This window comes from Abramis brama, assembly GCF_963993115.1.
Source record: "Abramis brama genome assembly, contig: SCAFFOLD_79, whole genome shotgun sequence".
Classification (NCBI taxonomy): Eukaryota; Metazoa; Chordata; class Actinopteri; order Cypriniformes; family Leuciscidae; genus Abramis; species Abramis brama.
Genome location: NW_028155974.1, coordinates 62,501 through 77,303, shown reverse-complemented (window position 1 = coordinate 77,303; position 14,803 = coordinate 62,501). Strand labels below are relative to the sequence as shown.

Genomic DNA, 14,803 nt, shown 5'->3' with positions numbered 1-14,803 from the left:
TGTAAAATGTTATAAATACTTATAGGTAACGTTTATAAATGTTTTAACATATAACAATACTCAGGAATATCACGGATTCTATGTACATAGTTGTATTAAAGAGTACTGTCAGAGCACCCTAGTAATATTGATAATAAAATAAAAAAATAAAAAAAAAATAAAAAAGATTCGAATGGGTGTCTGGGACTTGGTTTTACTTTACATGTGTGAATCCTTTACCTTTTTGAATAAAACAAACAACAACAAAAAATAATCATTGAAGGCTTAAATTAAATGCTTAAAAAACACTTGGGTTGTCAGAGTCTTGTGTTTGAGCGAAATGTCTGTAATAGTAATACTGATTATAAAACATAAATAAAAAATAAAAAAACGATCAATGCATATGGTTCCCAATCCTCTATTAAACTTACCAGTAGAAAAGCATCAGGCTTTAAAGATTCCCCCATCCTTTGGCTCCCTCTACTGGTCACATCACAGATCGACAGGTGCTGTAAATGGAGCATACATTTGTAAACGTTAAAACATTTAACCTTAACGATTTCAAAGATTATATGTGCATGATTGTATAAAACGATACTACAGGCACACCACATTTTAAATGAGCTGGATCAATACGTTTGTATCCACTCGTAATGAAATCCTCAAGGTGAATTCGGGACTTTTATCTTGTTTTCCCGTTATTATTTTTATGATGTCGATACTAATGTTGTAATTATAAAACTATACTTTTATTACCGAGTGATGGAGAAATAGTCCCTGGAAATGAAAGTGAACTGTGAAGGTAAAAAATGACAGATATTTATTTTTTTTCCTAAAGGCTAAATTGTTAAAATACATACAATTTCTTGGGTTAAAATCTGTATATATATATATATATATATATATATATATATATATATATATATATATATATATATATATATATATATATATATTTTTTTTTTTTCCTAAAGGCTAAATTGTTCAAATACATACAATTTGTTGGGTTAAAATTTGTATATATATATATATATATATATATATATATATATATATATATATATAGATTGTAGCGTTTTAAAAATTGTTTTAAATAATCGTCCTATATTTATTTTCTAGGTTATTACAGTGCTGTAAGAATAATAGCAGCGCTATAACGTGCGATTTCATTGCATAACTTAAAATACGACATCTCATACAGTAGAAACGCTATGTGAATGGCAGTAAATTCTTGGAATCTGACATAATTTTTTTTTTTAATTTAATGTAATTTTTTTTAAAAAATCGGGACTTTTATGATGTATACGAATCCGCGATAAACCTTGAACCCGCGCATCGTGAGCACCGGCGGCAAGCACCTGCCAGCGCACGCATGGGGTCTGTTCTGCACCCGTTATCATCCATCTCCTCAGAGACGAAAAGTTTCAAAAATGGACAGGTGAGTGTTTATATATGTTTAATCTTTGACGTGTAATAGTTTGTGTGTGTCAAACCATGTAGTTTATTGGCGTTTTTTCTTGGGTTTATTCAGTGAGGATTTTGAGCCGTTCGATGTGGCATGTGCAGAGAACACACGCGGCCTTGTGACCGAGTTTCAAAAGTTCCAGAGTGTGTCTGAGTTTTTAAGTACGGATTCCCCGCGCATCCCTATATTTCCCACCGTGTTAGACAAGGCCTGCGATGTAGTGAGGTACTCGTATGATTTCGACGGGGTCGTCATCCACCTGGAGGATGTGAGCTGCCTTAAAGCTGGGCTCCACTACCTCTTTGTGGGCAAAGTTGACCCATCCAAGGTGAAAAATCACTGGCACATTCTCAGGAAGCACCTGGACTTGACCGCCTACACAGCTGAGGGCGTCACGTCCTTCCGCAGGTCGATGGGCAGTGTTTTGGCCTATGTCGACGGTGGCTACTTTCTAAACATAAGTTGCGTGCCGGTCGACCCGAACAACACTGCCCCCATGTTCCGGAGCGAAGTTATGGCGAAGGCGCATGCCATTGGCATGATCAACGCCGTCTACAGTAATTTCACCGCCCGGCTGAAGGGCCTGCCGCCGCGTGACTTGGCCAGAGCCAGCATCATGAAGAATGACCTCGGCAACCTGACCAAGATGAACGTCCTGGCCGGCGACCAGAGGTTCCTGCTTGACCTCTTTATGAGCTCAGTCAAAGATGTGAACGTTGACGTGGACATGGGTATTTACCTGACACTCACCAAGTTCGGGCAGAGGGACAGTGGGTGGTTCGACTTGAGGCGGCTCGTCGACACGCGGGGAGTCGCCGACATCTCGTATCACGTGGCCGTCAACATCCACCCCTCTAGCGACGGGACCATCAGCCTCCTGTGGTCACGCTGTGGGCTGCAGGAGGTGGTGGGTCAGCGGGGGACCCTGTTCTCCTCTTATTCAATGACTGAGACGGCGAACTTTCAGAGTAACCTCGACCACCTACCCATGGACGTTGACCCGAGGCTCATGGACGTCATACTGAGCCAAGACGTCAAGGTCAACTTTTTGCAGCTGTACACCGTGACCCCACATTGCCACACGCCGGCCGCGGCGAAGCACCCGGTGAGCCGTGTCGTGACCATGTGCGACATGCACAATGAGCGACACCGGAGGATGATCAACGCATCAGCGGACCGGTAAGTCGGGCATCCATGCAGAAGAGCACGTGTGTTTATAAAACTACACCTGTATTACAGAGTAACGGAGAGAGAGTAATCGTGAACGAATGTGATAGCGAAACATTCGGAAAAAATGTAACACTAAGAAAAAACACACACACACACACACACACACACACACACACACACACACACACACTAAGATGAGCATCGAAAAGCCTTGTTTAAAGTAACTGTATTATCTTCTGTCTCAATGCAGGTACGTGGCACACGCAGATGACCTCACGGCGAAGACGGTGACCCAGGCCTACGCCAGGTTCGAGGGGGTCTTTCTGGTCGGGCCCCAATTTCACGAGGTGCTTCACCTTCAATAAAATCTTCATGCTTTTGCTTATAAGGTTTTGCATGATCTGGCACCTCATAATCTCTCAGAGCTTTTAACCCTGTACACACCAGCACTTGATATCACACACACACACACACACACACACACACACACACACACACAAACACACACACACACACACACACACACACACACACACACACACACACACACAGTGGTTCACTATCTTTGTGGGGACTCTCCATAGACGTAATGGTTTTTATACCATACAAACTGTATATTCTGTCCCCTTACACTAACCCTACCCCTAAACCTACCCATCACAGGAAACATTCTGCATTTTTACTTTCTCAAATCAACCCATCCTGTGTGATTTATAAGCCTTTTGAAAAGTGGGGACCGCTGGCTGGTCCCCACAATGTAGGTGATCTCAGGTTTTACTATTCTTATGGGGACATTTGGTCCCCACAATGTAATATAAACCAGGGCACACATTACAAACACAAACACACACACACACAAACACACACACACACACACACAGGCACACTTCAAAGTTAGATCTAAGTGCTACTGCAAGGTGTGTTGATACTTCTAAACATAATGTTTATGCTGCATATGCTACCTAAATTATTGATCGTCTAAAAACCTAGTCATGGTTATTGTTATGTATATTCTTACCCGTTTGGTACCAATTATTTTGAGTTATTGAAATTTGAGTTTTTTTAGGTTTGAAATAAATGGTTTAATACTTTGTCTTTTTCTTATATAGCATGGTCATATTTATCTAAGCATATTTTGGTATATTTGTATAGTCTCACCTAACAGAGATATATATTTATATATTTATATTTTTATATATATATATATATATATATATATATATATATATATATATATATATATATATATATATATTTATATTTTTATATATATTTATATTTACATATATATATATATATTTATATTAGGGCCGGGACTCGATTAAAAAAATTAAACTAAACAATTAGAGGCTTTGTAATTAATTAATCGAAATAACAGTGTTGCTTTATCAAGATCGGCTCGCGCTGCTTTGGTTCAAACTGATAAACGGTCCGTCAACCACACAATAACAAGCAGTTTCGTTCCGCTTGCATTACGTTTCCCCTTTGATGTTGGACAATGTTGTGGTCGCGCCGGCGAATTATGAAATTTTCGTTATTTCAAATAACAACCCTTCCTCCCACAAAACTCTCCGGTTCTATGCGATTCACGTAAATGACCCAATTGAACAAGAAAACTACAAGTTTGCAGGTGTGGGCCTGAAGTCATGAACGCTAGTTGGTGCTGCAGTATAATCGGTCCGCCGAAACTCATCCAGTGAGAAACGTTCTGCGGTGCAAAAATAAGTGCGATTAAAATGCGGAAAAAAAAATGTTTTAAGCGTTATTTTTTGTGTAATTAATTAATCTTAATTAACGCGTTAAAGTCCCGGCTCTAATATATATATATATATATATATATATATATATATATATATATATATATATGTAGATATATATATATCTATATGTAGATATATATATATCTATATATAGACTATATGTAGATATAGATATATATCTATCTATCTATCTATCTATATATATATATATATATATATATATATATATATATATATATATATATATCTATATCTATCTATCTATATATATATATATATATAGAGAGAGAGAGAGAGAGAGAGAGAGAGAGAGAGAGATTTTTTTTTTTCTTCAATTTTAACATGTGATAAAGTCAAAAAATTAAGAGCTCAAATTCGTTTTATACAGTGGTTCATAGAGTTTAGCCTATATGCAGCCATTCAGTACTACAGCCATCTAGTGGTTATTGATATTATTGTTTTTTGTTAATTTTATACCAACATTAGACACAGGGTGGCGCCACTTCAAGTCACTTCATCTTTAGCTTTTAGCTCTCTGAACTTACTGGGTTGATTTTTATTCTATTTTTAAATCAAGTTAAATAAATATTAAAACTATCATAAAAATAAGCAGAATTTACATATAAAATGTTGTGCTTTTAGAGGTGAATAAATTCATAAATAACACAAATCAGAAATAAAACAACAACAACAAAAAAACGAACATAAAGTGCTAGTTTTTATTTTATTTTATTGAAGATAGTGATATTTAACATTTTATAAAAAAAAAAAAAAAAAAAACCCAACAAACAATTGGATCCCACGTGAGACCCTTTTTTTGGCCACATTTGTCCACAAACACGGAATTAAGGGCTGTAATGTGAGTGCGGCTCGAGGGTTAAAGCTTATTTGTTGATGCCGTTAAAGATACGATACTGTTGTTGGTACGGTTTTATTAGGCATTTTATTTTTGTCTACTTTCATTAACGCATTGCATGTATAATTGTATTTTGTGTCTTGTTCCTATTCTGTGAAGCGCTTCGAGATGCTACAACGATGCTATAAATAACGCTTATTATTAATTTATTATTATTATTGTTCTTACCAGGTCATGCCGGCCTCCGATTTCTTCGCAGAGCCTATGCTCGACCGCCTGCTGGAGACGGTGCCGATGCTTGTGCCTTTCCGACAGCAAGACGGCGTCGGCCTCCAGCACGTGGTGCACGCGGTAGCCAGCCACCTGAGCGGGTCCCTCCACGACCTCCTGGACCATGCGCGCGGCATGGGAGGCTACGAGAACAGCTGGCGCGCCTTCCAGCTGGAGCTCGCGGCCGAGGAGCTATTCTTCGGCCGGCCGCTGTGCCGCTCCACGCGGCAGTTCAGCCGGGCCCTGGGAGTGAGCGCCACCAGCCCGAACAGTCTCACCAGGATGAGGGGCTTCCTCTGCCTCGGGCCCATAGGCAGCGCCAGCGTCGGGGAGTCTCCTCCCCCTTTGGAGACCTGGACCAAGGACGAGGTCCAGAAGGCCAGAGTCCTCCGCCTTTTCCCACTGACCGACAGCCTGGCGGCGGGCCATCAGATCGTCGGGGAGCAGATGGCGAGGATCCTCCTGTGCGACCTGTACCAGCGGGACGCCCCCCTGCCCGGCCAGTCCCTCAAAGGCCCGGCCCTTCCTTTCGGCCGGCTGGTCGACTGCCGGTCGGTCTCAGAGTTCGCCCGTGAGGTGGCGGACAGGAGAGCCTTCGGGTACCCCCTCACGTTCGGCCGCGCGGTGCAAATGGTGACCGCGATGGGGTACGACCCGGCCCACTGCCTCAGCCTTGGCCTCGCCCCATACAAGTACTTTCCGCACATCAAATACTGGGACGAAAAACGGCACCTCAAGGCCAAGTGGAATAACAAAGACTACGTGGAGCTCCACCAGCCGGCACACATACCGTCGGCCGCCGGACGCGCGGCCTCCTACCTCGGAGACATCTGCGCGAGGATAGACGAGCTCGGGCTGTCGTACTCTCGCAACCTCGTGCGGTACCGCGAGCACGGGATGCCCTGGCTGGAGCGCTGCGTGGAGCGTCTTCCAAAGGGGATGCCCAAGGACAGGGCGATCACCTCCCTGACCTTCCTCAGCTGCATTGGGCTCATTCAAAATGGAGATTTTGTCAGCTTTAGTAAGATGGCGGAGCTCGAACGCTCCATGCCGGTGTCCCAGCGTCACCTTCAGGATCTGCACATCCTATCACGGCTGCTACTGATCCAGAACCCCGCTGTATGGAGGTTTCATGAGAGCATACCACATAAGCTGGTTGTGCCACGAGACGTGCCCAGCACACCCGCCCGTCCGCGTCCGCCTCCCCAGGAGGAGAGATTGGAACCCCTGGATGTGGAGGAGGAAGAGGAACAGGTCGAGGAGCAGCTCGTGGAGAGGATAGAACCCACCTCGGTTCCGGCCAGCACAAACAGCAGGTGGACAAATCTGGAGGTCGGCCTCATTGACCTCAGCCCTGACCTGAGCCACTCCACCGCCTACAACAGCTATGTAAAGCGCTGCACTGAAATCTCCGTCTCTGTCCGAACCTTTGTTTCGTTTAAGAGAAAAAGGCAGCGCCTGACGGCAGAGCAGTGAGAACCTTTCCACGGAATCTTTTTTTTTTTTTTTTGCACACTGTATATAGTTGTTTGTGTATATATATATATATATATATATATATATATATATATATATATATATATAAATATGTTTTTTCGCAAGCGCGTGTTTTTCCTCTTCGTAGAGTATATTTTTATTTTTAAATAGAATTTTTTATTAGATTTATTTATTTGGATTTGAATTTGCGCCAAACAGCTTATTTTTGTTATATATTTATACATACACACACGCGCGCATGCATAATATTTATTTTGTTTGTTTGAATATTTGTAAATAGTTATGGTTCGTTATGGTTAGGGTTGTGTTTTATGCGTTTTCAAAAAAATAAAATAAAATAAATAAAAAATACAAAAAGCCCCCCCCCCCCAAAAAAACAAAACAAAAAAAAACAAAAACAACAAAAAAAACAAAACAAAAAAAAAAAAAAAACCAACAAAAAAAAAAACATTTTTAACCCAGCCTCTGAATTACCCAAATCAGTGTAATGGCAGTGCCAGTCCCAAGCCTGGATGAATGGGGAGGGTTTTTGCTCACGGTTCACTTTTGTTTAGATCACTTTGGTCCAGCTCAGTAATCCTGCGTCACCAATCACCACACGTCCAGCCCGGACACTCACTGTAACGATGAGGTAAGTAAGAAGCAGAGAGAGAATCCAAATGCAAGCACTACTTTAATGACACAAACAGGTAAATCCAGGGCAGCTACACTAGATAACAAGGGGGCATGGTTAATCAGAAACACCTGGGGAGACTAATAAACAAGAAGAACTACCACACAAGATAAGGAGAGCACAAGACAGGTATCATCACACTCACTCACTTTACCTGCTGTCATCGTTGCGATGGACATCCTTTCTGCAAATAAACCTGTTGATTACCTGCCTGTGTGTGAATCCTTTTTTTTTTTTTTTTTTTTTTTTTTTTATGTGTGAATAACTCAATAAATGAGCATTTATGACATTCATTCTTTGTAAAGGCTATAGAGATAATTATACATGTAATACGCATAACCATAAATGTCACACATATAACATTCATGCATTTTAAACATTTGTCATTTTTAAAAATGTGTACTTTTAATTTATAATGTTACATTTTGAGGTTTTCCCCAAACTAAATGTAGCATAAACAAACAATAAATCAATCAGTCTATAAAATCAAGTGTTTATAACTTTAGTTTATTATGAATGACAGTCATAATAATAACATTCATTGTTATCACTTTTCAATCAGGTTCATTTATGAAACATTAGTTAATACATCAGTTAACACAATATATATATATATATATATATATATATATATATATATATATATACATACATACATACATACATACATACAGTACAGGCCAAAAGTTTGGACACATTACTATTTTTAATGTTTTTGAAAGAAGTTTCTTCTGCTCATCAAGCCTGCATTTATTTGATCAAAAATACAGAAAAAAAAATATGTAATATTGTGATATATTATTACAATTTAAAATAATTGGTTTTCAATTTATTATACTTTAAATTATCATTTATTTCGGTGATGCAAAGCTGAATTTTCAGGATCATTAATCCAGTCTTCAGTGTCAGGGAGTCTATCACATGATCCTTTAGAAATCATTCTAATATTCTAATTTATTATGAGTGTTGGAAGCAGTTCTGCTGCCTAATATATTTGATGAATAAAAGGTTAAAAAGAACTGCATTTATTCAAAAGAAAAAAAAAATATTTTTTATATATAAATCTTCTTTATTATCACTTTTTATCAATTTAACACATCCTTGCTGAATAAAAGTATTGATTTATTTAAAAAAAAAAAATAAAGAAAAAAAATTACTGACCCCAAATTACTGACCAGTAGTGTATATTGTTGTTATAAAAGATTTCTATCTTGAAAACATTTGCTTCTTTTTTTCTCTTTTCTTTTTTCAGTACAGTACAGTACAGTTCAGTTCAGTATATATATATATATATATATATATATATATATATATATATATATATATATATATATATACAGATAAAGTAAACAGAGCAATGTTTCTAAAACGGTGTAATGTAAACATGATTTCATTTATTTTACATTTCCGTAAACAAACAAGTAAACTAAAGAAATATAACAATTTGTCCTTTAGCTTTAGCATGCAGCATTCTGAAACTGGGAACTTTTTTTGTGGGGGGTTGTGGTTGGGGGTCCTTTGGGCAGAGAATAGGGAAGTGAAGGCGGAAGAAAAACCCAGAGTAAAAAGATTGGAAAGGTTTGTGTATTTTTTTTTTTTTAAACAATATTTTACTAATACATTATTAGTAATTGTTGTAATTAACAATAACAAATATCAATACATTCTGTATAAGCGGAGTTCATGATCAGTTCATGTTAAGCAATGTTTATTTAAAAAAAAAAAAAAAAAAAAAAGAAAGAAAAGGATTACAATTGAAAGTGAACAGATCATAAAAGTCCTTTAACTTTTTCGTCTTTTGAAGCTTTGCATTCTGATATCGGGACTTTTATTTTGAAAAGAAAAAAGACGCGCACCTTTGCAGAGATCGTCGAATTGTCAGTGAAACAGGTGCTTTTCTAACGGAGCAAGAGGAAAAAAGGGAAGAACAAAAGTGATCAAAGAAATGGAAAGGTTTGTGTTTATTCTTTAACTCGTTTTATTTATGTTTTTTTTTTTCTTTTCTTTTTTATTTATATATATATATATATATATATTTTTTTTTTTTTTTTTTTTGCATTACGGACGTTCAAAAAGCTTTTCTCCGACAGCCTATAGGTGTTAACTAACTTCGTGTAAAATGAGCAAAATTAATACATTTCTTTCAACTTTGATGTCTAACATTGACGTTGTAACAACACAGTTGTTAATTAACTTCGTGTCAGTGACCGCGGTGCGACTTTAATCTAAAATGTTCACTAAAATGTTTACTACTCTGTGTAAGTGACTCAGCGTTTTTGTCCGTTTTAATGACCGACGTGTTTTCTGGCCCAACTTTTTATTTGGTGGCCTTAACTACTATTTACTGACAAGAAATAAATGGACACAAACCATAAGTAAAAAAAATAAATAAAAAACAAGTACAATGTACTAGTTTTCGTCACATTGTATTGGTAAACATTTATTTATTTATTTTTTTCAGCTATTGGGGGTGGGGGATGGTGTTTGAGGTTTAAGGGATGGGCCAACAGCGTAATAATAAATGTAATTACAAAAATGAAATATAGCTGCAATCAGCAATTAATTGTGTTTCAAGGACTTCATGCCAACTATACGGTGTTTAGAAGTTTCTGCTTTGTGCATGCAATATATAATAATAATAATAATAATAATAATAATCCTAAAAAAAATAACAACAGTATATGGTCACTTCGCTGCTGAACCCCTGATTACAGATGTAATTGGGTGACAATCGTGTCACTTTTATGTTCTTTGGTCATACATTTTTAAAAGACATACGATTTTGGGCAAATTCCTCTTTCTTTGTCAAACTAACAATAAAACCACCTTAAACAACAACAACAACAAAAGAAAAACTATTACCTTTCTTTTAAGATTTTTTCATACATTTCAACCTCCTTATAAGTGTCCGAATCACTGTTTTCTCGACAACAACAACAACAACAACAAAATGTACGCATGCAAGTTCATTAATATCTACGTTGCGACTAGACGTTTAGATCACCATAATATAAAGTGTGAATAGTTTTCTTTTATTTTGGATGTTTAATATCTAATCGAATCGTTTTAATGAGAGTATCGTTCTTTCTATTTTTATTATTTTATTTTATTTTTTTCTTTTTTTTTCTGTCTTGTTTTTTTTTTTTTTTTTGTAATGTATTGTATCGTGTTTTTCTCTCAAAGGTTGGTTGTCCACTGCCTGGCGTGTAAGGAGCTGCAGGACGACATCCACGAGCATCTGGCCAGCGGGTGTCTGACTGACGGCACACCGGCTGAAAGGGCCGCGGCTGCGGATCAAGCCCAGGCTTCCGCCAGAGACTGGGCGCGGAACGCCCGGGTTTGGGACTTCAAACAAATATGTGGGCTACTGCCGGACAGGGATTGCCAGGTGGCAATGGTGAAGGAGCTCCTTCGGCTAGGCTTCCTCATCAGGAACCAGCCGGACCTCAGGGAAGAAGCTCCTTCTACATCGGCCGGCCCTTCCACCTCCACCGCTGCTGTCGTCCCATCTGGTCAGCGCAAAAAGTAAGTGCAGCAAAGCATTGTTTGCAGTGCGACTTTATCGTGTCAAAATAAAGTTTGGTAATAGCAACATTATTGTCGGCATGCACCCGTCTTGTCTCACGTAATCTTAAGGGTGGGCGTCTTTAGTATCCTGTCTGTTTTGACCCCTTTCATCCAAACAGGCGTTCTACTGGCTGTCTTTATGAATGTAAGGCCATTTTGCGGGTGGCCAAAGAGGACGCGGATAGAATACGTGGGGACCTGGAGTTGGGCCGCAGTATTTCGCGAAGAGACAAGACCGTGTACCGTTATTACTGTGAGGCGGTCCTCGTCTACAATCATGTGCAGGTCCCCATGGCAGTGCAACATCTAACAGTAAGTCCATCCATTCTGACCAGTTTACACTTTCACAAATTAACTCACACGCACATACTCTAGCTCCCACACGCACACACACACACACACTCGCTCACTCACTCACTCAGGTTTGTTTTGCTATCCAAGTGAGGACATTCCATGGGCGTAATGTTTTTTTTACTGTACAAACTGTATATCGGCCTTACACTGCACCTAGTCTAAACCTACCCATGACAGTAAACATTGTGCATTTTTACATTTTGAATTTGTTTTTAAAGCTATTTCAAAAATGAGGACGCACGCAATGTCATGTTTACGTCGTAATGGTCGTGCCATTATACAAATTGTGTCCTCATGAATCACAAAAACAAGCACACACGCTCGCTCATGCAAAAAAAATAATAATAAAAAAAATCACTCACAAACTCACTCAAAGCCAAACAACCAACCAACCAACCAACCAACCAACCAACCACTCACTCACTCACTCACTCACTCACTCACTCACTCACTCACTCACTCCTTTTTAATGACACCTTCGATGTTTTTTTTAATGACACCTTTGATGTTTTTTTTAATGACACCTTTGATGTTTCCCAGGATGCGGATTGGGTGGGCCGTGCCACCCACAGGAGCAGAGTGGTCCTCCGGAGTCGCCAGAAAGACACTGGCAATCTCAATATAGCGCTGACTCTGGACGAGGAATTTGTAAGTTTCACTAAGACATTAACTGTAGTAGATTGCTTACTACACCATGTTTACATTTAGGTATGTACAGTTAGGTGTAATTTGCTCCGACACATTTCCCCATGCTTGGGTCACTTCTGCAGAACTCTTCACAAAGCTCTCCCAACCGACATTTCATCTTGGCACAGCACTTCACATACATTTTTGATGTCCAAGTGCAAAAATAATTCACGTAAAAACCGAAAGATGTCGTCATCTAATGCACTTTGGCATGGCACTGATAAATGGTCCACAGTTTAGCCCAAAACAGTTTTCTGCTGTGCTCACTTTGTGGATAGTTTTGACAAAGTGACCCTGATAAATGTGTGACCTAGCGATTGGGAGAAAGGTAGAGAGAAAACAAAAAAAAAAAACAAAAAAAAAAGTGTAATAACCCGTATGGACCCTTTTTTCATAGATGCTGCAGACCTACTTTGGGAAGATCAGACACCAGAGTCTCCGACCCCTGGAAGGATGCAGCAAGCTATTCGTCTCCGGTTCCGGTCAGGCCGTGCACAGCGTCTCCCAAGACATGTATAACTTTCATGCCATGTAAATACCTGCACAGACACCTCCACGCGCACATGTGTGAATACATACTCTCGGTTGCATCTTGTCAGTAAGAGTAATTTCACGATTAACATTTCCTTTTATACTGTATTTTTACAGGTACAACCTGGAGACGTCGACGAGCCTCGACGTTCGGAGGGCCGTCAGAGTGGCGGCTAAACGGCTCACCACACAGCAGCAGCACACCCTCGACGCCTACCTTGGCCTCTGCGATGGCGAGGTCCGCGACGAGGACCTGGTTGACGCGGCCGAGCTGCTGCACTCCTTGGCCGTGTAAGTGTCTCTTCGTTTACCTAGGACATAGCACAAACCGTTTGCCCAGCGTATTAACATCTTGTCCACGTTTATCATGTAATGGTGTAAACTTTGTTTTCCTCACCTATACAGGATGCCTTCTGATGAGGGGACGCCGGTTGCGCCCCAACGGCGGTGTTTCACCGAGTTCCTCTCCACATTTCCCGTCTCCCTTCAAGGCCAGCCACCGTCAAAGGTGCAGCGCACCAGCAGGGGTTTCCCGGGAGACCGGTCATATTATGACAAGTGGCGCCTGTCCCAGTATGACCTCAGGAGAGCGCACCTTCTCGGTAAGTCTCCAAAACAGTCAATACAGCGTTGGCCCCCGCCAACTGTACATTAACTCACAGTGACAAACGACACGCACGAGTAAAGTCTTGTCATTTTGCCTTTCAGGATACTTTGGCACGCACAGACCTTCGGCCGGAAAAGTGGCGCGGCTCATTTCCCGCGAGGGGTGGAGCGGCAATTGCCCGCAACCGCATCAGATAGTGGAGGCTTGGAAACCGCCCTCGCGAAGCCGGGTGGAGACCAACCCTCTTATAATCCGCCACGTCACCGAGCAGTCCTGGACAGGCATCGCCATTAAGGACTTTGGCCCACCGAAAGGGTTTGGTAAGGACACCTTTTAGTTAGGGATGCAACGATACCACCGAGACCGAGTCCGATACTTTCATCTTTGGTACTCGCCGTATATTTACTGTGCGCGCTTCTGCCACTTTCATTATTCATTGTATTGCTCTCTCATATTTTATATTTTATTTGTGTTATAGCACCGCACTAATGTACTAATCTGGTAACAGTTCATGTCTTACTTGCATGCTCAATTTAGTTTTAATCCAAATGACGCTGTGCTGAGTGAACCATCAACAGCAATCGAGAGCATGCAACACTAGTGTGCTGTCTCCCTCAATCTTTGAGTTTTTCAAAATGTTTCAGCTCGTGCACCACAGCTATGCAGGCGTTACTATACTTCGTTTGATATTTCAATAATTAGATACACTTCATTTTAAATGTAAATTGGTACATCCCTACTTTTAGCTTTTATTTTTTTTTTTTTTTTGAAGGCCATAAAATACAAATACAATTGTACCACAGCCATTAAATTTTTTTTCCCCGCATTACAGGAGTCATCGCGACCCAGCACTATTCAAAGGGGGACGTGGTCTGCGACTACCACGGTAGGATCATCACGGCCACGGAAGGGAAAGCCATCCTGAGCCGCCTTCGTGATGAGGCAGGCTACCTATTCTTTTTCGACTCGCCCAGTGGAAAAATGTGCGTGGATGCACAAACGTTCCCCTGCGCGTGCCACCCTGAAAAAGACACGTACGGCCGTCGAATAAACCACTCCGGCAAGTCCTCGAACCTCAAGCCCTTTCGGTGCGAATTAAAGCTTGGCGACAACGTCAGGGACGTCATCCTTTTTAGGGCCACGCGTGACATCCCCGTGGACACTGAACTTTTTTTTGATTATGGAGTCAATCGTAAGTCATTTCGTGGGGAAGGCCTGGAACTGGAATGGCTAGATGACTAGGCAACTCTAGCACAAGCTTCTGTTTCTTTCTTTCTTTCTTTCTTTCTTTCTTTCTTTCTTTCTTTCTTTCTTTCTCTTTCTCTTTCTTTCTTTCTTTATCTTTCTTTCTTTCTTTTTCTTTCTTTCTTTATCTTTCTTTCTCTTA

At 40.2% G+C, this 14,803-nt stretch overlaps 1 protein-coding gene across 1 annotated transcript; it reads left to right on the top strand.

Annotated features, from left to right (window-relative positions):
* Positions 1 to 1,145: 1,145 nt before the first annotated feature.
* On the top strand, positions 1,146 to 14,658 carry LOC311077219 (uncharacterized protein; the record flags this gene model as incomplete). The annotated part of the gene is made up of 11 exons (XM_084139043.1): positions 1,146 to 2,623; positions 2,865 to 2,961; positions 5,462 to 6,972; positions 10,854 to 11,195; positions 11,357 to 11,549; positions 12,132 to 12,239; positions 12,676 to 12,809; positions 12,927 to 13,100; positions 13,215 to 13,411; positions 13,518 to 13,736; positions 14,249 to 14,658. Exons 1-11 carry the CDS (start codon positions 1,857 to 1,859, stop codon positions 14,656 to 14,658), a joined length of 4,152 nt encoding a protein of 1,383 aa, XP_083995169.1. The 5' UTR covers positions 1,146 to 1,856.
* Between the last annotated feature and the right edge of the window lie 145 nt (positions 14,659 to 14,803).